This window comes from Caretta caretta, chromosome 8 (assembly GCF_965140235.1).
Source record: "Caretta caretta isolate rCarCar2 chromosome 8, rCarCar1.hap1, whole genome shotgun sequence".
NCBI lineage: Eukaryota > Metazoa > Chordata > Testudines > Cheloniidae > Caretta > Caretta caretta.
Window position 1 is genome coordinate 6,071,325 of NC_134213.1, and position 26,930 is coordinate 6,098,254.

The 26,930-nt window shown below is 44.4% G+C and overlaps 1 protein-coding gene and 1 long non-coding RNA gene across 5 annotated transcripts in view; one reads left to right on the plus strand and one right to left on the minus strand.

Moving 5' to 3' along the window:
* LOC125641802 (uncharacterized) overlaps nucleotides 1-1,663 on the minus strand; it is a 172,115-nt gene extending 170,452 nt beyond the window's left edge. Inside the window, exon 1 of one of the 2 annotated variants that reach the window (XR_007358154.2) lies at nucleotides 1,435-1,663. This is a non-coding gene — a long non-coding RNA (uncharacterized LOC125641802). The remainder of the gene's footprint in view (nucleotides 1-1,434) is intronic. The other variant, XR_007358156.2, reaches the window with a different exon arrangement.
* A 73-nt stretch (nucleotides 1,664-1,736) lies between these two features.
* GLRA1 (glycine receptor alpha 1) overlaps nucleotides 1,737-26,930 on the plus strand; it is a 64,582-nt gene continuing 39,388 nt past the window's right edge. For all 3 annotated transcript variants that reach the window (XM_075131243.1, XM_048862144.2, XM_048862145.2), the window contains exons 1-2: nucleotides 1,737-2,735; nucleotides 25,606-25,736. In XM_075131243.1, coding sequence (XP_074987344.1) covers nucleotides 2,680-2,735; nucleotides 25,606-25,736 — 187 coding nt within the window. In that variant the 5' untranslated portion in view covers nucleotides 1,737-2,679. The remainder of the gene's footprint in view (nucleotides 2,736-25,605; nucleotides 25,737-26,930) is intronic.

The following is a 26,930-nucleotide window of genomic DNA, read 5'->3' on the forward strand; positions in this document are numbered from 1 at the left end:
CCACCCGACGCGGAACACCTGAGGCAGGACAGTGGAGATACCTGCCACCAGCACTCTGATGGGGTGAATGCCCTCCCTTTCTGGGTTGCCAAGGGCCTTGTTAATGAACAGGGGTGTAATTTACACCACTCAGACAGCACTGCTGAATTTGTCCCCCTGATTCAACTCCCAGCTCTAGCACTGATTTGCTGCTTGAACTTGATCTTAAATTTTAAATCACGATTGGATTTTTTTTTCTAAAAGTTCAAAGGGGAATTAATTCAGTGATGTGCCAGGGCCTGCATTATGCAGGAGGTCAGACTAGATGAGCATAGATTATGAGGCTAGAAGGGACCTCTGTGAATCTATGGATATTGAGAGAAATCCCAAGAGATACTTAGTCCTACTGGGGAATCAGATCCAATGGGGTTTGCTGGTCCTTGGATCTGGCCCACAAATCAAAAGCCACCCTGTCCCTCTCTGCTATTGTTCCTTTGCAGTCACCAAAAGCCAGCATAAATATGATTTAACTGTTAACTGGCGATCTATTTAACACTCCCTGCCTGGAACTCCACCCTAGTGCTTTCAGATTACTCGGGGACAAAAGAGGAAAGTTTGCTTCATGACACTGGCTAACCCATCCCAGAAGGATAATAGGGGTAAATGTATATTCATGAGTCAGCAAGCAGCATGCATGATGCTCTTGCACGTAGTTACACCCCCAGGAGCCACTGACAGTTCAGATCAGAGCAGGTTATTAATCAAGGCCAGCTACAGAAACCCAATAGCTAGAGTAAATCTGACTAACCTACTTCCCCCCTGGAATCCCTACCAGATTTCACTATTTTTTGAATGGCAGGAGCAAGGGGATATTTTGCCCCTGGGCTTGTCTAAAGAAGGACATTACTTTTCCGAGCACAAGGACTGAAAGCTTGCAGTGGAGGTTGCTTTAGAAATGATGCCCCCTAAGAGACAGCCCTACAAAGGGATCTTCCCCACGGAGAAAGAGAGGCTTGATTATTTCCGAGACTGGAAAGAAGGCGCGACGGCCAGATAAACAGAATCTCTCCTCCTCATTCCTGCGGGCACTAGCGGGGCAAAGCCACTCCAAAGGCTTCGCTCTAAGAAACCCTGACCGAGGGGTCAGAAATTGGCTCTGTCTTTGCCGCTGTCCGCAGCAGAGGAGAGGGGAAACAAGGCAGAGCCTGCGGCCAAACCTGGCTACACTTAGCCAGCCGCTAACCGGTTTCATTCGTGGGGGGGGGGGGGTTCCTATTCACTCCATCGAGTTGTAAATTTCGCTCAGAGCAGCAAGCAGACCCAGGCTCTGCTGATCTCCGCCCTGGCTGCGGGGCGAAGAAAACCCTCCTGCAGAACCAACCCCGCGGCAGTGCCCGGCGCCGAGGCGGGTTCGAGCCGTCGCGCTGCGGTTTGAATCGGCCCCGGGCTCCTTACCTGTCTGCCTGGGGGTCGCGGGCTCTGCGGCTTGCCAACCCTCTGGTCAAACCGCGGGAGGGGTAGGGGGGGAAAGCGGCTCCCTCTCAAAGAGCCGCTACGCCCAGGCGTGTGACACGGGAGGAGGGTTTCAGAGGCTTCTTCAAAAGCCAGCGCTTTGGGGGTAAAACACAATACATTTAAAAGAAAACCCGGGCCAGCGCTTTAAAGGTTAACATCCTCTGCCGACCAACTCGCGTTTTATCCAACCACATCCCGGAGTGGCTTTTCCAGCACACTGACCAATGAGTGGAGCCCGTGGGAAGGGCTTAGGATGCTGCCCCCCCTCCTCCTTCCCCCATTTTTGGGTTTGTTTTGTTTAGTAAATTAATGCAGCAAGAAAGTCCCAAGATCTGGCGAGCTCCATCCGGGCAAGGAGGGCAATGCAATGGATTAAGAGGCCACTGAGGTACTTTTCTTTCTTTCTGATCCCCAGGGGAGTCCCAGACCCATGAAACTTGCCCTCGGCTTCCTCTCCACTTGAGCCCCAAGCAATGGGACACCTTCCCCCCAGCACTAACAACTTCCTCCGGGGGGGGAATAGCCCAGAAAGCAGGAATCAACAGCAGCCAAACGCTCGAGGAGGAGAGCAAGATTTCCGGGACAATCCAGCAAATGCCCAGCACTGACAAATTCTTTTGGATTTAACTGGAGAAGACACCCCGGCTCGCAGAGGAGAGTCAAAGCGCTGGGCTGGTGGGGGGGGGTTGGGGTTTTTTAGGTTTTTTCCCCCCCATCCCCCTTCCCCCATGGCAAATATACTCTGGTTGCACCTTGCCTCTTCCAGCAACTCGATGCCAGGACTGGGATCCCACTGAAGGGAAAGGAGATTTCTGTGCAGGAATCTGCTCGTCCAACCAAACCACACCGCAGTGTGGGGGGGTGGAAAACAGATCCGCGGCGGAGTTTAAACACCAAGTCTCTCTCCAAGGTGCTGCCACCGGGGGGGGGGGTCTCTGTCCAGGGTCCTGAACTCACAGCCTCCGATTCAGCGTTTTCCTCCTGATCCCCGCCGCAACTCTCTCAGAGGAGGGTTGTCTGAAAATGACAAAGTAGGAAGTTCCAGCACTTTATTCCGCCTGGTTTGGGGTTTGGTTTTTACTACCGCCGTCGCTGTTATTTTTTTAAGTGGAAATTTATCCATTGGCTGATTTTATTTTGTTTTATTTTTAAACTCGTGGACTACAAATCACCAGATCGGAAACAATGTTTAACGTCAATGCGCTTGGAGTCTACGTTTGGGAAACTCTAGTATTCTTCAGGTAGGCTGTTTTCTGCTGCCCACTGGGCTAGGCTGCGTGCGTCGGAGTTTGCATGGATGGATGTGCTGATGTTTCCTTGGGGTTAATACCTGGGCTTGAGATTCTCCAGCCATCGCTTGCCCGCCCCTCTCCCTTTTCCTTTCTGATTGTTCCCGGGGTCTGACTATTTAACATTCCAAGGCTAGAGACTTTAGGTAGCTTTAGGAGTTACTCCGTTTAATTAGCACTGCATTTCCCTCTCTCGCTCTCTCTAACCGCAGTGCTGAAAACCCCAGGTCCTCAGACTGGTAGGAGAGTGACAACTAGTGGTGGCTGAGAATGGTGCATCTGAACTTGCACGACGAAATAGTTCATTTTCTTCTTAAAATTGCGGGCTTGAGTGGGATCTGTTTCCGTGTTCAGTTATCACGGTATCTTTAGAAACAATCCTCTTGCTGCTCATGGAATAATCAGCCTCCTGGTTTTCAGCCTGTAATTGATACGCCGCCTGGACACACAGGAGTAAAATCATTTCTTTTCTTAAACTTTCTACAGACCACTTTTTTAAAAAAAAAATCCTAAAATTGGGGGGAGGGGGGACACAAGCGATTAATGAGATCATTTTGCCATACGATGCCCTTTAAATCTTGATTTTGATCAGCTCTATTGTGAAGCTATATCTTGTTTAAAGAATAAGATAGGAGAAAATGGGCACTCTAACTCTCTGAAGGGACTCTGTTTCACCTCTCCTATGAATGCTTTTATTAAACACGTCAAGAGCAATATTGGCACATAACAGCACTGCTGTATCTGAATGAATAATGCAATCGGCTCTGATGGTAATGATAGATGTCACCTACATGCATTTGGAAAATCATTCTTCTTTTATGACCTGCAGGGCTCATCAATCTTACACGTCATTGAAATTGCATGGCTCTTGTGTGGTAACCTCTGTGTGTTTTAAACATACTAATGCCCAGTCTTGTATTTTAATAAGGGACAGTGAATAGTATTCTCTACAGGTATAATGTATATTGCCAGGGTCATTGTTAATTATGGTTTTTTCACAATAGTAGTGGAACAATTATTATCTACCAGATTTTGCTAACTGGCTTTTCCCTACGAATGCCAAGGTCTTCCCAAACATAAAACTTGAAACCTTTTCCAATTCCTCCACAATCAGAATTAAAGATAAGGAACCCCTGATGAGAAACCACAGTTCACCTGCTAATACTATGCAGAAAATGGACAGCAATTTTCCAGCATAAGCTCAGAGTGCTTCATAATGGGGTATTTAGAACGTAGATCAAGGAAGAAGGACTTTGGAAACAACTTCTCAGGGACTCAAAAACAACCCAACCTTCGGTACTTTAAAATGTCTCTCTTCAACTCCCATGTGGGGGCACTGCAAAGCATGGTGGAGGTGGGCAAATAGGTAACATTTGTATGCAAATTAAATCCTTCATTTTGCCAGCAGTAGGCAACATTGAACAGAAAGATGAAAGACAAGATTACTTAAATATAAACACCTCTTCCCATTTTGCCCTAAACTTTCTGGAATGCTAGCTACCCTTTTCTGGAAGAAGAAGAAGAAGAAAGAGAAGGAGAAGAAGAAGAAGAACCCTAGATGGCAAGAACAGAAGAAAACACCTAAACCAAAGTTTGATGTGGTCCTAATATCACAGACAATGACAGTTTCTCCTAATCTGACTGAGGTTCAGAAGAGACATATTGTGTATACCCATTTTACCTCTCACCTATCTTGTTCTAAAACAAATTCTGCACACTCTATGTTTGATATGTATCACACAGGGTGTGTGTTTGGGTTGGGGGGTGGGATTTATATTCAGAGGCACTGAACATCTGCAGATCCTGTTGACTACAACTGGACTTCTGGGTATGCAGTACCTCTGAAAACCAGGCTCCTATGTTAATATATATTAATATATAATGCTGGGTATTACATACATAATTGTACCTGTGTCACTCATACAAAAAGGGTACTTTAGTATTAAGGTGTAATATAAAATATTTTAAAATATGCCTGACAATTATCCTTAACAACAGAAGTTATTTGAATTGAAACTAAACTGTCGCCTGCAATTATTTTCCAAATAAGAAGCAAATCAACAATTCCTGTACAGAGTAGGTTCTGCATATCTTTCCCACACACACACTTTATTTATTACAGGCTAAAATCCCCCAGCCCTTAAAGGCAGGAATAGTGTTGCTGTTTCATCTGTAATAAGATAATTTAAGATTAATAGATGTAATAAGATAACTTCCATTAACCACCATTTACAAAGTTAATATGCCAACTACCCATGCAGAAGTCATGCATAGTGTAAGCCAACAAAAACCAATTGGGTAATCCAAAAATCCAAACCAAAAGAATGCATGACATTGAATTATATGGTGTGCCCACCTTTATCGTCACTCTGTCAAAAATATTGTGGAAAGAGGATCTGTAATGTGTCAGCATGTCAATTGCAAAATAATAATAAAGAAAAAAACAATAAAGACAGATGGGGGGGGCGGAATGAACACAGCAGATACAGAAAATAAAATTAGATCTGCTGTTTAGCCATAAGGCCTCTGCCAGCCTTACCAAAAAAATCCTGTGGGGGAAAAGAACATCTGGTGTCTGATTGCAAACATTAAGCTATTGCCAATATAATATTTGTTTCCGTTATAGATGGGGTGTTTTAGTAAGATTTGCCATAAGCAGCTTGATCTGGAGGTTTTTTTTAATGGAAGAAGGTGTTTTATCTTTCTACCTGCCTTCGCAGACTGCAGTCACATTACTGTGACTCAGACAATTCCAGAGTCTCGAGGGAAGACGGAACGGAGTGGTGTTTGTATCAGACAAATTGTTGGGTTTGTTTTCTAACATTTCTCTAAACTGGCCTCCGTAAGGGGCAGTAATATTTCTTGAGTTGATAATGGATAGGGCCACGTTTTCAGATACACCCTCTAATCTGTGCCTACCTTTATGCAGACATATTAAAATCATGTGTCTAGGAGTCAAACTGTCTAAATTGCATGCGCACATCCTGCAAATTACATCGTGCAAAACCCAAATTTAGAGGCTATATTTCCAAATTTAGAGGCTATCTTTGACCCGTAATGGTCTTGCCTGTATTCCCTGCCTATTGTACCACTGCACTAAACCTAGTGATGCAGAAAGATCACTCTAGATGTCAACAGAGAGTGTTCATGCACCTAGTCTACATTGGGATGGGGTAGAAAATAAGGGTAACCTGGAATATATTTTTACTGAGATGGACATTGCTTTGAAATGATCCACTAAAATAACATGGGCCCAAGTCTTATCCCACTTATACTGCTGTAAATCAGGAGTAATTCCAGTGAAGTCAACAGAATTATACCAGTGTATACAAAATCAGATTCAGGCCCTGCCTGAACAGAGAGTGCTTTGGGCTAGCAGGAATGATATTAGATTACGGTTCTGAGTAATCTGCATGCTGAAAATTACTGCTCGTGTGAAAACCCTGTTGGACTGCTTTATCCAATATTTTCCTACCTGCATCTCCTACTCATCTCAAAGTATCCAAAATGTCTTTAAATAATGTATTTGTACACAATGAGAAGTTGCCATATTGAATATGAAATCCCCTTTAACCTCGCAGAGACCAAGGCACCCAAATTTGTCTTCCAGCTCTGGCTCTATGGACTTTAACAGCAATATGCACTTTGAGACACTCACTTCTGTTTCATGAAAATACAGCGGAGGGGGGTATACATCCAAACTTCCACCACACCTCTGCAGTGCTGGATAGCATTGCAGTGAAATCTGTGAGCAGGGCACGAAACAAGGCTTCTCGAGTCATAGCCTGAACAGACGAGCTGCTGTTTCTTTAAGTTAAGGAGCAATTTCCACACACTAAAGAAAACAACATACTGAAAATTTTGCATCAAGACCTGTTGTGCCTGTGTTCTGAGATTATTTGTTTTATCACCGAAGAAGAATATTTAGTAAAACCTTAAAATAACTGGTTCTAAAGAGGCTCTTTAACTTACTCAGTCTAGGACCTACAATAGCTCCATTAAAGACCATTAAAAGGGTTACATTTTCAGAGCTTAAAAGTGTGATGAGGTGGACAGCTCCTCCAAAGAAACCTTTACAAATCATTCCACTAGAACAGACCGATTTGGAATCACCCCTGCTAGAAGCGTTAGGCACTTTTGCTTGTTGTCTGATAGAGATTTTTTGAATTAGATTTGTAATATTCATTTTGATGGGGGGAAAGAAAAGGTCATTTTAAAAATACACAGAATGCTTTATAATATGTAACAGGCTGCATCCTGATGCCTCTCTGCTAATCACCGGCATCACTTCCTAGGATGGCAACTGTGTGGGTTACTGGTTATCTCCTTGATTAGCGGTGAAATCCAAAGGAAACCCCATTATAAAGCAGACAAAATCCAAAGGATCGATAGGTGTCCAAACAGAAACCATGTTTTCTTAAGAGTCTAAATGGGGGAGAGGGAAAATGTAACTGTGCCACTTGAAAAGAATGCTGCAGAAAAGCCACCACCCCCTGCCCGTCCCCACCAAAAAGAGCCTTGTTTCTAAAGTATGGTCACAGTCCACTGTTTAGTTACCAACAGCCAGTTTTTGCCACCCTTATTCTCCTCATTTTGCAAGCCGTTCAACTGGATCGGTGCATCACTAAGTTCAGATGCTTCAACGGGGCTACCTGCAGAATAAGGCAACACTCACTGAGAGTCCAGATGGCAGAATCTGACCCTTACATATGATGAGCAGGTAAAATCTTTTGTGGTCCCAGGGATTAGCTGAAAACAAGACCTTCTTCAAGGTCAACATCTGAGTCAGTGTCCAGGATGTTCCCAATTCCATGCCCCGGGAGAAAAGGGGTCTGTATCGGAGAAGGCCTTGCATTTGAGTTAACATTGCAACTGAGAGATAAGAGGAGAACAGCCCTCCAATTCATTTTTAAAAGCATATGGGATTTGAACAACCATCCTGGAGACTAAGGGGTTTGTTACTTGAGCCACAAAGCTATTCAACTCCAGAATGGAAGCACTTGTAAGAAGCAGCATGCTGCCGTTCCCATACTCCTGGGTTGCCTCATGAAATTCATATTGCCAGACTCTCACAGGGTGAATTTGGTCGAATAAAATGAATGTTCTCAGCATCTGAACTCGATGTTAGTCAATGACTGGACTGAAATTACTTTATCATCCCAACGCTGACTGATGGTCATTAATCTGAGATGTAAAACCAGCTGAGAAGTCTGATCTCATTTCTACCCGGAGTGCAGGTTAACAAGGCTCTGCAAACTCCATTGTTAATAATCACTTGAGAGCATAATACCAAACCTTCTAATTAATATAACTGTTATTTAAATAGGTTTCAGAGGAACAGCCGTGTTAGTCTGTATTCGCAAAAAGAAAAGGAGTACTTGTGGCACCTTAGAGACTAACCAATTTATTTGAGCGTGAGCTTTCGTGAGCTACAGCTCACTTCATCAAGTGAGCTGTAGCTCACGAAAGCTCATGCTCAAATAAATTGGTTAGTCTCTAAGGTGCCACAAGTACTCCTTTTCTTTTTGTTATTTAAATACTTACAAAAATCACCCTGTAGCCGTATCAGACCATGTCAGAGCAAGTCCATACACCAGATCTCAGTTATTCATTCATGGAAATTTTTCAACTTACTTTAAAAGGATTTTTCAACTTACTGATATTAAAAGGATAGCTAGGTCACTAAGGAGCTTTGATTTTTCTCTGTTTTGTTTGCATCAGCTCTCATAGACTGCAGGAAGGCACATTAAATCACTTTTTTTCATTCTTTGCAGTAGTAACCCTTTTAATTTGCTATTGTTACCTTAAAGAGAAAAGGAGGACTTGTGGCACCTTAAAGACTAACAAATTTATTTGAGCCTAAGCTTTCGTGAGCTACAGCTCACTTCATCAGATACATTCGATGAAGTGAGCTGTAGCTCACGAAAGGTTATACTCAAATAAATGTGTTAGTCTCTAAGGTGCCACAAGTCCTCCTTTTCTTTTTGCGAATACAGACTAACACGGCTGCTACTCTGAAACCTATTGTTACCTTAGACAGTTTGACTTACATCCTCTCCACTGACTGAGAGCCTTTGGCTGTGGATGTAGGCATAATCATTTCTATTCTTCCCCTTAGATATTAAGGTTACATGTGTTCTCCCCATATCTAATCATGCATGGCTTTTCTTTATATATATATATATATATATATATATTATTTTTCTAAGCCACTCTCCCCTCCCCACAATGACTTCACTCACCAGCTGTGACTGTAATGACCCACCTCAAGTGATTTGGGGAAATTAGTTTTATAAAAAGCTGCTAATACCATCATTCCATGGTGGCTTAGCAAAAAGCTAGGGGCATCGGAAGAGGCGATTCTACTAGAGAGAAATGGCCAGCTGCGTCCTGCTATATGCGACAGAAATCGCTATCTATCATGTTTGCAGAGATCCCGTCACCATATTGTCTATGAGCTAGCCTCCCGTGCCTGCTATACCTGTCTTCAAAGAGAGAGAAAGAAAAGCATCCATTTAATCAAACCTTGCACAGTAAAAAGTTGCATTGCTGAGCTCAGGGGTGCATTTCCCCTAACAATTGACACCTTAAAAAATACACTGGTGTCTATATACCGCCAGGGGAGAAAGGTCATTTTCACGACAGAGATTTACACCAGTATTAAATTCTTAGAGCTCATGGGCCAGCTCCTCGGCTGGTGCAAATTGGCCTAGCTCCGTTGGCTTCAGTGGAGCTATGCTGATTTACACAAGCTGATGTTCTGCTCCCGCTGCTACAGATTACACAAACACACATTCTGAAATGCTCCTGGTGCTTCAATGGACCGACACACCGATTCTGAGAAGCAGCCTGTTTTGCAAAGCACACACAGAAATATCCTGCAGAGAATAGAGGCAGATCTAAATAGACGCACTCTTCAGCTATACGTATGGAGCACAGCCCATGATGCAGACAATTATTCATTCCATATATTGCGCCACGGTAAGCTGCCGATTTACTGCACCACATCTGGCTGGTCCGTAGGCGTAGCCGGCGTCGTATAAATACATCTCGATCACAGCCAATTCCAATTGCGAAAAGCCTGAGAAACCTTAATTTACCAACATGGAATTTTGATTTAAAAGCAAAAGCAACAAAACAAGAAACCCTCCCATATTCTTGCACCTTTTTTCCTCCTCCCCCCTCCAATTCCTCTCTGGCTCGTTGCCCGCTAGAAAAAGGAAAGCCCATAAATAAAATGCCTCATCGGACAGCCTACAGTGGGCTCTGCTGTATTTATCAGTGCCTCATTGCGGGCAGGGGGGAAGAATAACCTAGGGGTTGCCAAGACGAAGAATGACATGTGTGGAACAGTGGTGCTTACAGTGCAATCAATCACTGCACACGTTGCCTTCAGACTCAAGCTGGCAGCAGCAACCCGAGATACACCAAAATCAAAGACATTTTTTCTCCCTAGACAATGGCCCACGGTCCTTGTCCTCATTAACAATGCAGATCCGAAAATACCGAGCAGGACTGGAGCAAAAATCAATGGCAGTCTGGACGCCTAAAACATTGGCCCATTTCAACAGTGAAGCACAGCATAGCTAGAAAATTCCCTCCATCGCCTCCCAGCCACCCTTGCTCTTTTGTTTTTCTGGCTGTGGTCTTGAGTGAGACGGTACGGAGCAAACCCCTGCAAAGTGCCGAGCACCCACAACTCTTCAGACGCCATCGCGGTGGGGAAAGTAGAACCACCTTGGGGACAATAAAGAGAGAAAGGCAGCTGACTGCATCCCGCAGCTCTGACAGGGTGCTCGGTTCCTCACAAGATCAGGCCTAACACGTAGAAAAAAAAGTGTGCAAGATGTATAAAAGACAAAGAGGTACCCATGGGAGACACTTATGACTGCGGCAGAGGCAGGAGGAGTGGGGAACACACGTCAAATTCCCGCTATGAGGTTCCTTTCCTGCCATATAAAGTCTACTTTGAAGCACTTGAAAGGACTGTAAATGACATCTTCTGGCGGCTATACACAGGGCTCAATTCTCCAGTCAATGCCACCACTTCTATACTAGGGCATCTCTGCCAAGCTCACTGCAATTCCTTTTGATTTACTCCAGTAAAGCAAACCCATAGTCTCCCTTTCAGTGACTCCTAGATCAGATCGATTCAGTTTAGGAATCGACACAAGGCCTTCCCCCACCCCGAGCCACAGCCATCATCCTCACAAGCTCTGCCTGCCATCCAAAAATCAAAGCCATTCCCATGCTTTTTGCTCCATCCATTGCCCCCTGCCATTAAGATTCCGGGATCAGAAATTAGCCGGCAATTGCACTGTCAAAGTGTGCAGCTGAGTCGAACACAGCTTGTTCTTCCACAGCAGCATTGGCCCTGCAGTGCTGGCAGGAATAAAAACATGATTTTGTCAGGAAACTGCACAGATCTAAGTTGGAGAGTGCATAGGGAAGCAGGGTGGAGAGCTCTCACAGTTGTGTCACAAAGCCTCACCATTCATTTACAAAGTTACATTTTGTTAGAGATCATGAATAAACTGGTTAATTACACCAGGAGTCAGAAACTGCAGAGGAAACATTTACCTTCAGTTCCCCTTTTCAGAGCAAGGTATTCTCTCTCATCTAGCTTTCCAACCCTGCTTTAATTCACCTGGGCTCTCCATGAGCCCAAAGGGCCCTAAATGGTTAGGATTATTTTTTGATAGAATTCAATTTATTTCTCAGTAAATTCATTTTACCTCAATACAATATAATTTTCAAGTGGAGTTCCAATGTTACAGTAGTGACTGCGTAATTTCACAGACAAGCAACGGACTTTGTCTGGTATTGGGGTGCCTTTCACAATATTTGTGGTGTAATTTCACAGAATAAAAGGCTCTTTGTGGTGGATGTTAGATTTCTATTAATGAAAAGGAACTCTGTTTAATCTATGATTCATCACAAACAGAAACTGTAGTAGTGTTACCCAGTCTTAAGAAATGTTAACTATTCTTAAACTGAAAGTGGTTTTATTTTTAAAAAGCATCTGTAGTGAACTCTCTACATATGCTGTTCTGTTGTAAATGCAAGTGATTCTAGAACTGTAGGAACACAGGCAGGATAGCAACAAAATGGCAGAGGAAATTTAATGTTGATAAATGCAAAGTAATGCACATTGGAAAGCAGCCCCCAACCATACATCTATAATGTTGAGGTCTTGGAGTCATTGTGGGTAGTTCTCTGAAAATATTCACTCAATGTGCAGCGGCAGTCAAAAAGGCAAACAGAATACTGGGAATAATTAAGAAAGGGATAGATAATAGGACAGAAAATATCATGTTGCCTCTCTATAAATCCATGGTATGCTCACATCTTGAATACTGTGTGCAGATGTGGTTGCCCCATCTCAAAAAAGATATAGTGGAATTGGAAAAGGTTCAGAAAAGGGCAACAAAAATGATTAGGGGTATGGAACGGCTTCCGTATGAGGAGAGATTAATAAAACTGGGACTTTTCAGCTTGGAAAAGAGACAACTAAGGGGGGATATGATAGAGGTCTATAAAATCATGACTGGTGTAGAGAAAGTAGATAAGGAAGTGTTGTTTACTCCTTCTCATAACATAAGAACTAGGGGGTCACCAAATGAAATTAATAGGCAGCAGGTTTAAAACAAATAAAAGGAAGTATTTCTTCACACAAGGCACAGTCAACCTGTGGAACTCCTTGCCAGAAGATGTTGTGAAGGCCAAGACTATAACAGGGTTCAAAAAATAACTAGGTAAATTCATGGAGGATAGGTCCATCGATGGCTATTAGCCAGGATGGGCAGGAATGGTGTCCCTAGCCTCTGTTTGCCAGAAGCTGGGAATAAGCGACACGGGATGGATCACTTGATTCCCTGTTCTGTTAATTCCCTCTGGGGCACCTGGCACTGGCCACTGTCGGAAGACAGGATACTGGACTAGATGGACCTTTGGTCTGACCCAGGATGGCCATTCTTATGTTCAGATGAGTATTTGAGAGCTGTTAGAAATGAAGGGCTGGATCCAAAGTCAAAGGAAAGGCCCCAAATTTCCTAGTTGTGAGATAAATAGGTTCACAGATTCCAAGCCCAGAAAGCACATATAAACGATGAAACAATACTTACCTAGAGTCTGAGGTCCTGGCCTTGCAAAGGCTTATGTACATGCTGAAATGTATTCACCGTAGCCCTGTCTGAGCAAGATGTTTAAGCACATACCTAACTTTAAGCATGTGAATAGTCCCATTGATTTTAAAGGCTTTGCTATATGAAGAAGTGATCATAAACATTTTTTAAATCTCTGTGTGTGTGTATACACACACATGGATTTATTGGATTTGTTTCCTAATTCACGGCCAATTAAAAACAATATTGTATGAAGTTCTGAATTATTATTCATTATTTTTTTAAGAGAGGGATTTTTAAGAGATGCAAATTAGAATTGCAAATCCTATTGAAAGTCAACAAGAGTGTTTCCGGTGCTGCACAAGACACAAAGACCTTTATCCCTGTCCTGACAAACTTACCATGGAGAAGTCTGAATGTCATCAGACAGGCTGTAATGAGAGTTTGTAGCTTCACAACCGTAATTTAAGTGAGTCTCAAATAGGGAGAAAAACCCAAATTAAAGTGAAAATAATACCAATATCAATTCAAGGGCAACAGTTAAAAAGATATATCTCTGTAATACACATCATTAGGAACAGAGAGGTAGCTCCTGGTTTATTATGGTGTGTCTGGGACCCCTTTCTCCCCCAGAAGGTTGCATTGTTTCTGCACTGTGACAATGAGTGTTCATTAGTGAGAGAAAAACTATAACAGGCAACACTGAATTAAAATGGTAAATATAAAGCAGCTTGGACAATGTCATTAATCACAAGAGTGAAGATTGTGACAGCAACAGAGGACCTGTCCCATACAATCTGTCATCCCCTTTCCTTGTGCCTTTTGTTTTGAAGTTGTGTATAGCCCAGGGATTTCTTTTTTGCTCCAGGGTTGCTTTTTCTGCTGCTCTGGCCACCTGGACCCGCTCTCAAGTTGCTCTGTAGAGATTGTTCCAGCCACTGGTGGCTCTGCTTGGTTTTCAGTTAGTTTTATTGGGATACTTTACAGGTCTGGATGAGGCCCTTTGCAGGAAGAAGTAAGAGATGTGGCTGCAGGGATATGCTATTGAAGGACGTAGACACCTGCATGCTGCAGCCTGAAAATGATTTTCTCTACCTTTTCTAGAGGGTCTTTGGTTTCCCAGTGGATATTAACATTCCCTGGAGCGTTAATTTACTGGTGCCAAGTGGAAAACTTTCTCCATCCTTGTTATACACCCATGCAAGTATGTAGTAATAATTTACATTTATATATCCCCTTGCATCTTAAAGAATCCTAACGTGATTTTAAAACTCTGCCACTATTGCAATGCAGCCACTTCTGGGGTGAAACACAGAAACTGCTTATACAGCTCATAGCAATACTGCACAGCATCTTAGGACAAAGATGAAATTATTTCACAGGTGAAATTTTTTTGCATGACTAAGAGATGCATGCAGAACCCCTGGCAGCATCTAATGTGTCCTCTTTTGCAGTCCTCATGCCAGCAACATCCTCCTTGCCTTTCTGTACCTGATTGTCTTCCCATCCTATCTCAAGACCAATGCCTGTGATTCTTACCCAGCTCTTTAATGAAAATACTAAATTCAGATGCTCCTTGAAACTTGGCTTTGCAAGTCCATTCCCTTACCCCATCACCTCCACAGCTGCTACAGGCAGGATAAATTGAAACCACCACCTGTTAACTGCATTGCATGGGCTACAATCACCGGTGAAGCATTATATGACACTGTGCATGAAGCGAGAGAGAGTACTCTGTGTACTCTGAGGCACACCTGCCCAAGAATTCAGCATCAGAGTCCCCAATTCCTGCAATGCAATTTGCAGAGACAAACATTCAGAAAACGAGCGTGGCTCTTTTTCATTGAATTACATATAAATATTGAGTGTGCTCTTCATTTCAGTATTTAATCTAATAAAAACCTCCGCTTGTGGAGGGTTTTTCCAAGCGTTCCAGGCCACTGTCTGTCTGATGGTTTGCCACAGGACCCAGTGCTGACGTGCTGCAAAAATCAGGGATGACCTGACGCAACAATTAGGATCCCTCTCCCTCTTTCAGACTCTAGGCCTCCCTCTTTCTGGCTCCTGAGGAGGAGGAGTGCAGTCGCAGCAGACATGAGGGAAGAAGATGAGAAATTAACTGGGGAGAGAGGGTTGAGACGGTAGGGATGGGAGGAAATGTGACCAGACTGCCGGAGGGCAAGGGGAGGGGGATAAGGGATGGGGAGCAGCTGGGAAGGAAGAAGTGGGAGAGGAGACCACATATTTCAAGGAGGCGTCAGGTCTGAGATTGGCAGCAGAAAGGATGGGACCAGCGAGAAAGACAAGGGGGAAGCAGGCAGAAGGCAAGCAGTGGTGAAAGGGAAGGGAACTGGCCATGCAAACCCGCTCAGAAGGGCTCCAGGGAGATTGTTAGCAGCTCTTCGCTGACTGTTCTTTATCTTGAGGCGAAGGGGGTGCCAGCCTCCTGGATTCAACTTCCTAATCAGAAGCCGAGGTCCCTGAAAAGTGCCATGCCGGGGCCGAGGTGGCAAACTCGCCTGGTCTAGAAATAATCTAATGCCCTCTTTGCGTGGAAGGGGCAGGCAGGCAGGGAGCACAATATGGTGGCTGACGGAAGGGCCCGCGGCGAGGCTGAATCCAGCCTCTTTTATGCAGCCCATTCCTGTTGTTCGAGTCCAGGTGCCACTTTAGTGGCAGTTGGCCACTCGTAGTCCTAATCTCTATAGCTAATATCAGGCCCCTAGGGTGTATTTCTGTCACTAATGGATGCCAATGCTCTGTTTATATTTACACCTCCTGTAAGGGTCCAGTTTAATAAGGGTGTGACACCCAGGAGTGCTGGTAAGAGCCTGTGTTTATTTCCTGACCCAGCTCCGGGCTATAAAGGTTAATAGCCCTGTCACTTAACAGGGGTCAGTGTTTCTTGTCTTACAGTGGTCCAAGAATGAGCCTAGTGACCCTTGAAGGGCCCTCACACATCTGAGTAAATAAAAAACCAGTCTGCACACTCAGGAAGGCACCCTGCCATTTCCTGTGCTTCTTTTCCCCATCAAGACAGCCGCGTGCAAACAGAAGCCTCCTCCTTCAGAAACTGCCGGCTCCCCTGCCTTGAATCCCTCCGAGGGGCCCTCATGACATCAGCGCTCGCTGTGTTTGCCCCGGCCAGCAGTATGTTCGGGACACCATGCGCTGCCATGTGGAAGTCAGAGTTTGGTCCCCCGGGACTTTGGAGACAAACTCAAGCCAATCTTGAGTAACTATCCACTGGCTGATGCTCCTAAAAGCATTGATGGCTTCCTTGCCCAGTCTTCCTAGGGTCCCAGGGAGGGTCACTGTGACATGGGGCTTTTAAGAGTGCTGGAGGGGGAATAACATGGAGGAAATGGGGAAATCCAAGTGGACTTCTCCCCACTCCGTCCCAGAACAGAGCAGTACATAGAGTGTAAAGTCTTAGATACATCGCTCTGTTGTTGTGACATTTGTATATAAATCTGGTCGGCAGAACAGGCTGATTAGACAGGAGGAAGCTTTTAAGCCACAAGTATGATGATAATCAGCAATGATGGAAAGAAAGAAAATAGCTGACAGTTAAAGGAGACTGTGTGAAGATGAGATGGGGAGGTCTGTCTAAACTGTTTCACTGATGCTTCGTGTGTATGTGTTTGGACTACGAAGGCAAACTCAGGCTGATCTTGAGGAACCATCCCCGGGCTGACACTCCAAAAGGCACTGGTGGCTTCCTTGTCCAGCCCAGAGATGCTAGCCAAGAAAAATATACCTGATTAATCTGCCACGATAGAACATCTCACTTGCCTGAGTGATTTGAAACCCTATTTGGCCAGCAGGGAAATAAATTCAACCTGCCACATTTAAACGACTGCTCTCCAGGTTCTGGATGTGGTAGGGGATTCGGGCAAACATGTATGGCACAGTATGTGACAGGAGTCTGGCACACTAAACTTCCAGTGACAGTGTATCATTTAGCTCAGACCTACAGTGTAATTCCTGTTCGGTTCCACATTAACTACAGGACAGTGCTGCGGCCCAGCGTAGCTGTCGTGGCTTGTGAGCCAATCAAAGGGGAGCCAGCCTGGCATTGCTGTCAGCGGCAAAAGCGCAGACTGGGTGCACAGTGAAATCCCCTGAAATGGACTTGTTGCTTCTGTTGTGAAAGCTACATGAGAGAAACCTAAAGCTAGATGCTTAGCTCGGCACTCACTCGTTCAGCTCGGGACTGGCACACTGGGGAGAGCTGCTGTCTATGGATCAGGCTCCTGTACTGTCATGTGAAGGACACACACGCATGGCAGACCTAGTCATGGGACCGGGAGCGAGTAGCTCAGTTAATTGGGTATGTCTGCTCTAGGGTTCAGACACCCACTGGGAAACACAGCCTAGGTCCTCCTGGCTAATGGGCTCATACGTTATTTATCACACATAACACAACACCAAATACAGATTTGTTTTTTAACTGTTTATAACTCGCTGCACAGAGAATATTGCAAGAGGTGCTAGTAGATGACTCAAGGGCTTAATAGTGGGCTAAAAATCTTGCATCTCTGCGTCATGGGTTGAAATCCAACTGAGGTTCGTGGTGCCCGAAAGTTCTTTCCATAATTATTCACCGGCCTGCATGAAATGAGTTTAGCATCTCGGTCCGTTTCCCAGTCTCCCGGTCAAAAGCAGAATCAGGAAGTACAAAGATTCCCTCCTCCCCACCACACACCTCTGAAATAGGCTATGATGCAGCAAGGCAGAGAGGGTAACAACAAACTCAGTCTTAGTTCTCTGGGGCTTCAGAAAATTAGCAGCCGGACAACTCTGGATTGCAGCAAGCAGAAAAATAAATTGCCCGTGGGACTAAACATCCCACCGTTGTACGTTCAATTAGCTTGGGCTGAAATCGCACTTTTTTTAAAAAATTACACATTAATTAAGGCCGAGTTCCAGGGAAATCCATCTATAAGCTATGCTTTCACACCAGGAGAGTGTGTGGTGTCTTCTGAGTAGTGCCATGAGAGCAGTATTATCATCCTGATTTCTCTAAGGACTTCCCCATCCTTTGAACCCTCCTGTCTTCCTCACTTTAAAATGGGTTACAGCCTTAGTTGGGTGTTTTATATAGGAATTCTAGTCCTCTTCTCATTTACAGATAATTGGCCAAATTCTGTTCTCAGTTAATACTCAGGCATTGCGGCACTGAGGTTGACCATGTGTGACTGAAAGCAGGAATTTGCCCTAGGAGGAATACACACAGCACAGAATATTCATATTAAATAGAAATAAAGTCTCTGAGGATAACTTGCCTTTCACTGTTCATCGTAGCTAAGCTTGGCAGAATTTGATTTTTATGTTTATGTAATTTTGACAGATAATGTTTATGTTTTTTTAAAGTCTTATTTTTTTTTTCTATTTGTCTCCATTTTAAATGTTCACAATTCCGGCGGCATTGGGCAACAATTATGTCATGAAAGTCATCATTGAGATTCAAACCATTACAGCTTTTATAACCGGCAAAACACAAACTGTCAGCATCCCATGTCAAAACACTCCGGGCAAATCTCCTCAAATCGAACTCTAATAAGTTCCGAAGCAGCATTTTTCTGACTTTGCCTCTCCGTAAATTTCGATGATCGCTGATGAAAATATTTTTTCATGCACTTGTGCGCGTGGGGGTGAAATTGACCTTTGCCGATAAAAATCTAGTTCTTACAGGCCTAGTTATATCGCTGCACCCCGTGTTTATGCTCACGCTGTGTCATACTGCCTTAGGGGCCTAACTCTCACTGCCAGTCACCAGCAGGCCCACGCTGGTTTTCCCGCATCCCAGATCTCTTGCGTCCATGCAAGTAGGAGGGGAAAGATTTGCTTCGTCGTGCAGATTTTATTGCAAATAAATATTAAGAGCCAAAACCTTGCCCCCATTGTGTCTGGTTTGCGCTGCTCCAGAGGCACATAGACTCGAAGTCAGCTTGAGTGGCTCGCTATCCTCTCAGAGACCCTGGGGCACAGGGATGACTGGAGGGACCTTCTGCTCCATTGTCCCTCAGCTGCTAGGCTGCTGCATTATGCTACTTCTCAGGCCTGGCCTAACACCCTCCCCTAAGCTGTGTGCAGGTCACCAAATGGCCAGTCCTGGGGACCTGGTCTTCTGCCTCTCTCTCTGCTATAAACACAGACTAACGGAAAAGAGGAATGTGAGTTGCCTCAGTCGAAAGCAACCCCAAGTGTGTGTCTCTCTCACACACATTCCCACTCACACACACCCCCCGCCCTGCATGGCTGTTTCTTCTTTAACAAAATCCAAGACATTGTTCCCACGCAGCCCTGACCTGTGGGAAATGATCCTGTAGCACATATTAGATGCACATTGTACTACGTGTCTGAATTGTCCAGATACCTTGGGGCCAAGTTCTAGCTGGTGTAAATCAAAGGTTGCTCTAGTGCAGTTAATGGAGCCATGCTGATTTACACCAGAGGAGGGTCCTGGCCCCATTTGTCTAACATGTACTACTTTCGCTGTGCATTTCCCTCCACAAACACTTGCTTTGCACTAGTTTGTGCAGCTGCTGCCAACTATTATTGTTGCTCTGGGTATTAAGAATTAACAATTACCTTCCTGCTATTTAATGGGGGAAGAGGAGCGGGGTGCTGATCCCATTCCTAGGCTTTTCATCTTTGTGGGGAGAGAACTGATAGTTCTCTGCACAAGCATTCCACCATAGCTGGAGATTCTGGGATGTCGGATTTAATCAGGGGGACAGCCCCAGCTACAACCACAAACAAGCATCAAAATATGTCATTGTGGCCAAATAAATGAAAAGGACAGAAAGCAGCTGGACTGGGGACATGTCTAGACTTTGGGAGAGAGCCGCTTCCGAACTCAGATACCTTGTTATAAGAATCTTCCCTCTGTTTGTTAGCAAAAGAAAACAATCAAGTAACACAGCCGCCAGATGCCAGCCTATGCCAAAGGGTTCCCAAAACTGAAGCCTCAGAAAGCCTGGGTAGTCCATTTTAGGAAATGGGACACCTCGAATTCCCAGCCAGCCCAGTTCATCTTCCAGTAATGTTCACCTTCAGATGTGTTCTGCTGATTGGAACTCGTAAAGCTCAGAGCCTGCGTCTTCCCTGTGCACTAGCATTTAATCTCACAAATGATAACGCTGGTTCACTGACCCTTTGATGTGCCCCCTTTTTGTTGTTAGGATTGTTTAACAGCAGCTCTGGGCCAGATTCACCTGGGATTGCAGCCGCGTAAATAAAAGGAGCATTCCTTTGTCCTCTTGTCCCTGGGCCGGTACTAACACACAGCAGACTTCCATCTTCCTGCAGACCGAACTGTGATTATAGACACTGCATTCTGTATGATTTCTCTTAGATCCTTTGTCTGTTTGGATTGTAAACTGTCGGGGACAATGCCAGTCTCACTAGGTGTACTGAAGCACCTAGCACAACGTCGGTAGGGCCTCCGGGCATTAATGTAGTACAAATAAATAATATTAATAGGCTCTGTGTTATGGTGCTGATGAAACTGAAGCAGTGCCACGGTTCTGTTTACGAGAGGGAAGCTGAGCTGGTTTGGGTAACCCAACAACAGCCCTGAAGTTCACTTTTTTTTTTTTTTTTTTATCTTCAATAACTTTAGAGTAACTGGACGATTTTCCCTTACTTGTATCTGGAGAACGCAGTGCTGTCTAAGCAGAGGTTCTGAAACAAACCATAAAAGGGTCACTTAGGGTGGCATTTCCAAGCCCAAATGGAAGGCGGAAATCCCAGATATTGCACAAGAAAGCCTCTTCTCAAGCCATCTCCAGCCGCAAGAGGCTCAGGCAGAGTTCAGGAAACCACCAAACTTGCAGGGGCTTGTCTTATCTGAACCCCCAATGCAACGTTTGCCCATAGCAACCCGATATGAAGCAGCTGTTGGCATAGCCCGTGCTAGTAATGGTGATCTCCTGGAGCGCACACCAGCCCACTGGTTACATGGCAACACTTAGTAGCCCAATCAAGTGCTCCTTAACCTCCTAAATATTACATGCAGCAAAACAGAGGGGCGATGAGGTTTTCTCAGGTGCCTAACAGCCTGCCCAAAATGCCACTGGCAATTCTGACGTGTCCAAACAGAGAGACAGAAGCTACTTTTTGGGATGCACACTAAAGCTCCAGAGGGCAGGCAAACAGTTAAAGGGCTCTCTCTCTCCCGCCTGCCTTCCAGGTCTAGCAAGCTTTAAAAATACAGGGCTGGCACCTCAACTGAAGTCAATGGCGCTATCCCAATTTACAGCAGCTTGCCACCTACACTTTCTCTCCATTTTCATGTCCACTATCGGAATGCGTGTTCAGCTGTGTAGAAGCTCTCTCATTTAGCAGCACCTGCCTCCACCCACCCGATTGCTCCAGACTCGACTAGCTACATGCTAAGTCACACCGTTTTCTTTACTGTTCGGGCAGCTGAATGCCAAGCACGATTTATCCTCTGCTGTCTGGGCCCAGCCCTGAGATCTTATCTAGACTTCTCTCTTGAGCCTCCTCACCACAATGCACCATCACTGGCTACAGTGCGGAAGAATGCTGTGTCCATTTTTCATCACTTTCACCCTAATGCCTCACTCTCATGCAGAAGCAAATCATTTCGTTTCCTGACATGGATCTGTAAATGCGTTTCAAATCGATTAGGCCATGGTGTATATTTTAAATTTTATGCAAAGTGGTCAGTTTTGACACGTTTTAAACTCGAAAGACCATTTCCTAGTGGTTAGAGCAAGGGACTGAGAATTAGGTTTCTGGGTTCTCTTCACATCTCTGCCAGTGACTCACTCTTTGACCTTAGTCGAATCATTAAAGTTCTCTCTGCTTGAGTTTCCTTATCCTGAGAGTGTGGGGGGATTTAAAGGAGCCTAATGAAGCTAGATATCCAAATCCCATTGAAATTCAATGAGCCTAACTCCCTTAAATTCCCTTTGAAATACCAGCCATGATATTGTTTCCAAATACAGGTAATATCTGTTGGTGAAAGAATTAAAGAAGACCTCTGGAGGGCTCAAAAGCTTGTCTCTTTCACCAACAGAAGTTGGTCCAATAAAAGATATCACCTCTCCCACCCTGTCTCAGCCATAACATGTCCATTTTCACATACCCTTCCTTCACAGAGCTGCTGTGGGAACTAATGTTTGCATCGGAGCCATAAAAGTATCTAGCTAAATTCAATTATTTCTCAGTATTATTATTAGATTAGGCAAACTATTGTTAGATTTTGCATGTGAATGATTGCAGCAACCATATTAGAAAAGATATTTTTGCATGTGCGCTGAGGCCAGACAACTTGTTTCATTTGTGGCTTAAAGGGATCTGAATAACTGCAGCCATTAAAAGCTAGTGTACTCATTCATTTGCAATAGATTAAAGCCTCCTTCTGTACATATACACAACCAAGACTGCTTTATTAGCTATCAGTTTTCCTGTATGTTCAATCTCTCCGCTCCGTCATCTCATTTTTAAAGTAAATTCCAATGGAACTAGAAGGGTTTTTTTAATAATCTTTTTATACCTAAAAAAACCCTATTAGATTTGTATTGCATTTTTCTCCCTGTAGTCTCCCCAAAGCCCATAGTTAATGAGAAGAAATCAGTTTATTGCACTAGCTGGCACCTCTGTGCTGAAATGGCAGGATTCTTTGGTTACTGAGCCATTTGCTGCTTAATTGAAATTTTTTCTCCAGACTAATTTCCATGGAGAGGCTCTTTTTGAATGCAGATGTATAGTCCAGAATTGATCACCCCCTCCATACACACTTTTTCTACTGAGTTTGCAAATCAAGGATTAAAAAAAAATGTAAAGCAACCTATCCTGTTGTCCAATCTCCTCTGAAACCTTGGTTTGGGGTGGGGCAATTTGCTAGATCAGACATGGGAATCAGGGTCAGACAATTTAGTCAGAAATATATAAAAACTAGATATACTCTATTGTAAAATGTGTATGTGCAGATTAGCTCAGGTTAGATTTAGACTGAGAGATAATTAAAGCATAGAGGCTGCGAAGGCAGAGATTAGATAAACAACCTCCTAATTTCATATTCCAGATCACTTCTGGTCATAAATTCTCTCCCCCGTCGGCCTACCGACATTTTTACTGCTGAAATAGAACAAAAACAAATTTACGGAGAAAAAAACCCAGCCATCGCAATTTGCAGAAAATTATTCCATTTATAATCTTCTGGAGATCAAACTTTGTGTTCATGAAGGTTAAGGGCCTAGAAACTGAAACCCCGCTCTTAATTATTTGCCAGCCATTAGAGATGTGAGTCAATGCAATGCAATCTTCCCTTATACACAGGCATATTATATGCACCTTAAATCACCAGTGACCTCTGACCCATCAGTATATATATCATGTTGTTTTAGATACTAGTAAAGCTCAGTTTTTTTGCTGGGTAATGATAGTAAATTAACCTCACACCATGCCAATCTAGAAGTGTTGGTTTTGGAGATATCTGTCCAAAGATGGTTTGTGCTGTAACCATTTAACCCACTGGCCAGTGCCACCCACCTTGGTGCCGCCCCACCATGCCCAGTCCTCAAAGGATTTGCATCTGTGACAGCCCGCCGACACAGAACTGGCTCATTAGCTCAGGCTGCAGATACTCGTACTTTTAGCTCTGGAGGTCCCAGGTCTAATCCCCCGTGTATCAACCAAGATGGCAGCCAATTTACCATTAATATTAGCGTCTGGTAACGTCAACTACCGAGCAGAAAGAAATGGGAGACTTTATGTTCACAGAGACTTCTAGGCACCATTCCAAGGGGCGTTCAAACATCAGATTAAGAGCCCAATCTAGTACTTCATAGAGTCGAGGGCCAGGAGGGAGCATTGTGATCATCTAGCGTGACCTCCTGCAGGACACAGGCCCTAGGACATCCCCGAATTAATTCTGTTTGAACTAGAGCAGCCCTTTCAGAAAAACATCCCAACTTGATTTTAAAATTGCCTGTGATGGAGAACCCACCATGACCCTTGGTCAATAGTTCCATTGGTGAATTACCCTCACTCAGTTTGAGTAAATGTTGAGGAGTCCCCCTGAGCTTAGAGAAAAATCATGCCCCCTCTATAAATATATCATAAAATAAAAAATAACAGTAACTACCAACCCCTGTCTACATCCTGACCCTGGAAAACAGTTAGATTTGCACAGGACACAATGACTACCACAGTCCTTTCCCTTCACCGGACCAATGACAACTGCCTCCCATCAGCGTGCCCCTTTCACTAATAATCCAGTAGGAGGTGCCTTACTGCCACATTTAGCTTACTGAGGGGTCATAGTCAGCCCTGCGCAGAGGGTTGGCACAAGACCCAGACACCCATTGAGCTCTACTTAGGGCATTTAAGGGGCACATTTGTGTGGTAAATTTCATTCATTACTCTCAGAGTCCCAACCTGTGTCCTCCTTTGGAAAGCAGGATTCTCTGATGAACATGCAGCTCTCCCCGCATCAGGACCAGCCTGGCATACCACATTCCCTCCCCACTGCCTTGAAAACAGACAACCCCTAATGTCAAAATACAGAACTCAAGGATATACTGTGCACAGGAATACAGGGCACATTACGGCAGCATCTAGGATGAAATATTAGCTCATTTCTATCTTGGAAACTAAATCCTATTGCAAACTTGAAAGTGTAGATTCTGAGGTTTATTCCCTCTAGGTGAAATTCGTCCTTGCGTGGATGGCAGCAACAAGGGCTAGGTACCACTTAAGCCCTATCCTGAGAACTTCAGTAGGATTTCAGTGGTATACAGCTCTTGAAGGTTTAAATGGAGTTAACTGGTGCATATGCCTTGGGCTAGGCCTCTTCTTGGGGCTGAATTTCACCCTTTATGGGACAACTGCTGACTTCACTTATTCCATCCTAGGAAGTCACCAAGTTGTCCATAAGTGGCCTCACCCAAGACCTATGAACCAGTTAACGCCACTTAAGCCTTCAAGACCTGCACACCTCTTAAATTCCAATAAGACTGTGGTCCTTGCCTTCCTCACCCTCAAAGTCCTTTCTTGCTAGGAGTATTATTCCAGTGTTAGACTCTGCCATGGTCCAGGCCCCTGCTAGCCTGGCAGTGAAAGACCATGGGGCTATCTCCAACTCAGATCCCTGCATTGCAGAGAACTTCATCTGCATTAGCCAGAAAGTGTGGAAGAAAACACAGTCCCTTCCCCTACCAACCCAGAGTTCTTCATGAACTATGAAGCCATGTGACACCTATTAAAGCCAACGAGAGTCGTGCAGCTCAGATCTCCCCAGAGAATGTCAGAGCACCGTACGTGCTCCTGTGCTATTTGCTATGTAATTACATGGTAATATGGTGGCCTGTAATAAAACTAGGCTAATCTCCGAGTTTGTTTTCCCACTGGGATTCGGTGCTGGAGTTCACACTTCGGATTTAGTCAGATGCCAAGGGGCTGTACCTACATTAGCAAAAGGATTTTGTTCATTCGTCATGTCTCCGGTACTTGGGATTTTATATTCAGAGATGTTTGGGCTTGGCAAACAAATTAGCAGAGACCAGCCTCATTAAGAATCCACAGAGATATCTGGCCTATCTTGCAGTGGGAATGAGGCACTGACTGCTCTGCCTACAGAGCCCCAGCCCCGCACAACAAGGTAAACAGTCTCTATAAATGCTACAAACTAAATCTTTCCTTTCTTTCCAATCACTCAGCCTGGCAGCTTCCAAAGAAGCCGAAGCAGCGGCACGGTCTACTTCCAAACCCATGTCCCCCTCGGATTTCCTGGATAAGTTGATGGGCAGAACCTCAGGATACGATGCCAGAATCAGACCAAATTTTAAAGGTAGGCACAACCCAGCTATTTCATTTTGTTTGTTTCAGGACAAAGTTTACATGCAACCCCATGACTGTCTTCCTAGTTGAAAATGAACTACAGATACTTCCTAGGTACATCTTCCATCCTTCGGGACCCCCAAAAGCCATTTACTAACTTGTCATAGCACTGTATGTCAAGGAATCAGTTCATTTCCAACTGATGTGCTGTTACCCCTGGAGTGGAATGTAATGGCTTTTCAGCAGTACACTCAGGAACACTGAACACCAGGTAAAGGTAGAGCACGAAGATGAAAATTACACCCTATTGAAACTACAGAGGAGAGCTAGGTGGGCAAAATATAACTACCCTAGATCATGGAGTCATAACCAAGCTACCCATCCCCATATTACTAAACAAGAAAGGGGGCCTGTCTAGATGCCAGCTAAATGGGAGCAGAGGGTCCAGGAATGGAAACAGGGTCTCTTTATAGAAAGGGCTATAAACCATGGTGTTGGAATACATATGGTGAATGGGTATGAAATGATTAAGTTATTTCAAAAGTGGTGAAGCCATAAGAGAGTTACATGGGTTGTCCTGATAGAAGCCTTTAGCCCACGCTTCCCCATCATGCGTGTCAAGCATCATATATGTCATACCTGCCCCATGTTACAGAATTATTATTTTAGAGTTTAAAAAAAATCAGTGGGATTATTTTTCACATCCCACTTCTTGGAAAGCCAGGTGCCTTGGTTACAGAGGGTATGAGTACGCTACAAAAACACCCCACGGCCATAAATCTCAGAGCTTGGGTCGACTGACTCAGGCTCATGGGGCTCACGCTACAGAGCTAACAATAGCGTGTTGATGTTCAGGCTTGGTATGGAACCTAGGCGCCAAAACCCAGCAAGGAGGGCAGGTCTCAGAGCCAGGGCTCTAGCCGGAACAAGAATGTCTACACTACGAGTTTTAGCCCCACAGCGCAAGGTCTGCCAGACCGAGGCTGCTACAGGTGTTTTTTGCAGTGTAGACATACTCAGACAGTCTGTCTGAACAAGGCTCAGAGGAGCCTTAAATACCTCTAAAAACAACTTCAGTGTTGCAGCTTGTAAGCCCAATAGACCGTGGGGTTTTCCAGGGCTAGGAGTGACAGCTGGGCCCATTGGGAAGCTGGGAATCTCCCTTTCCAAGGGGATAAAGTCCTGTTTCTAGCTCTGTAGGATA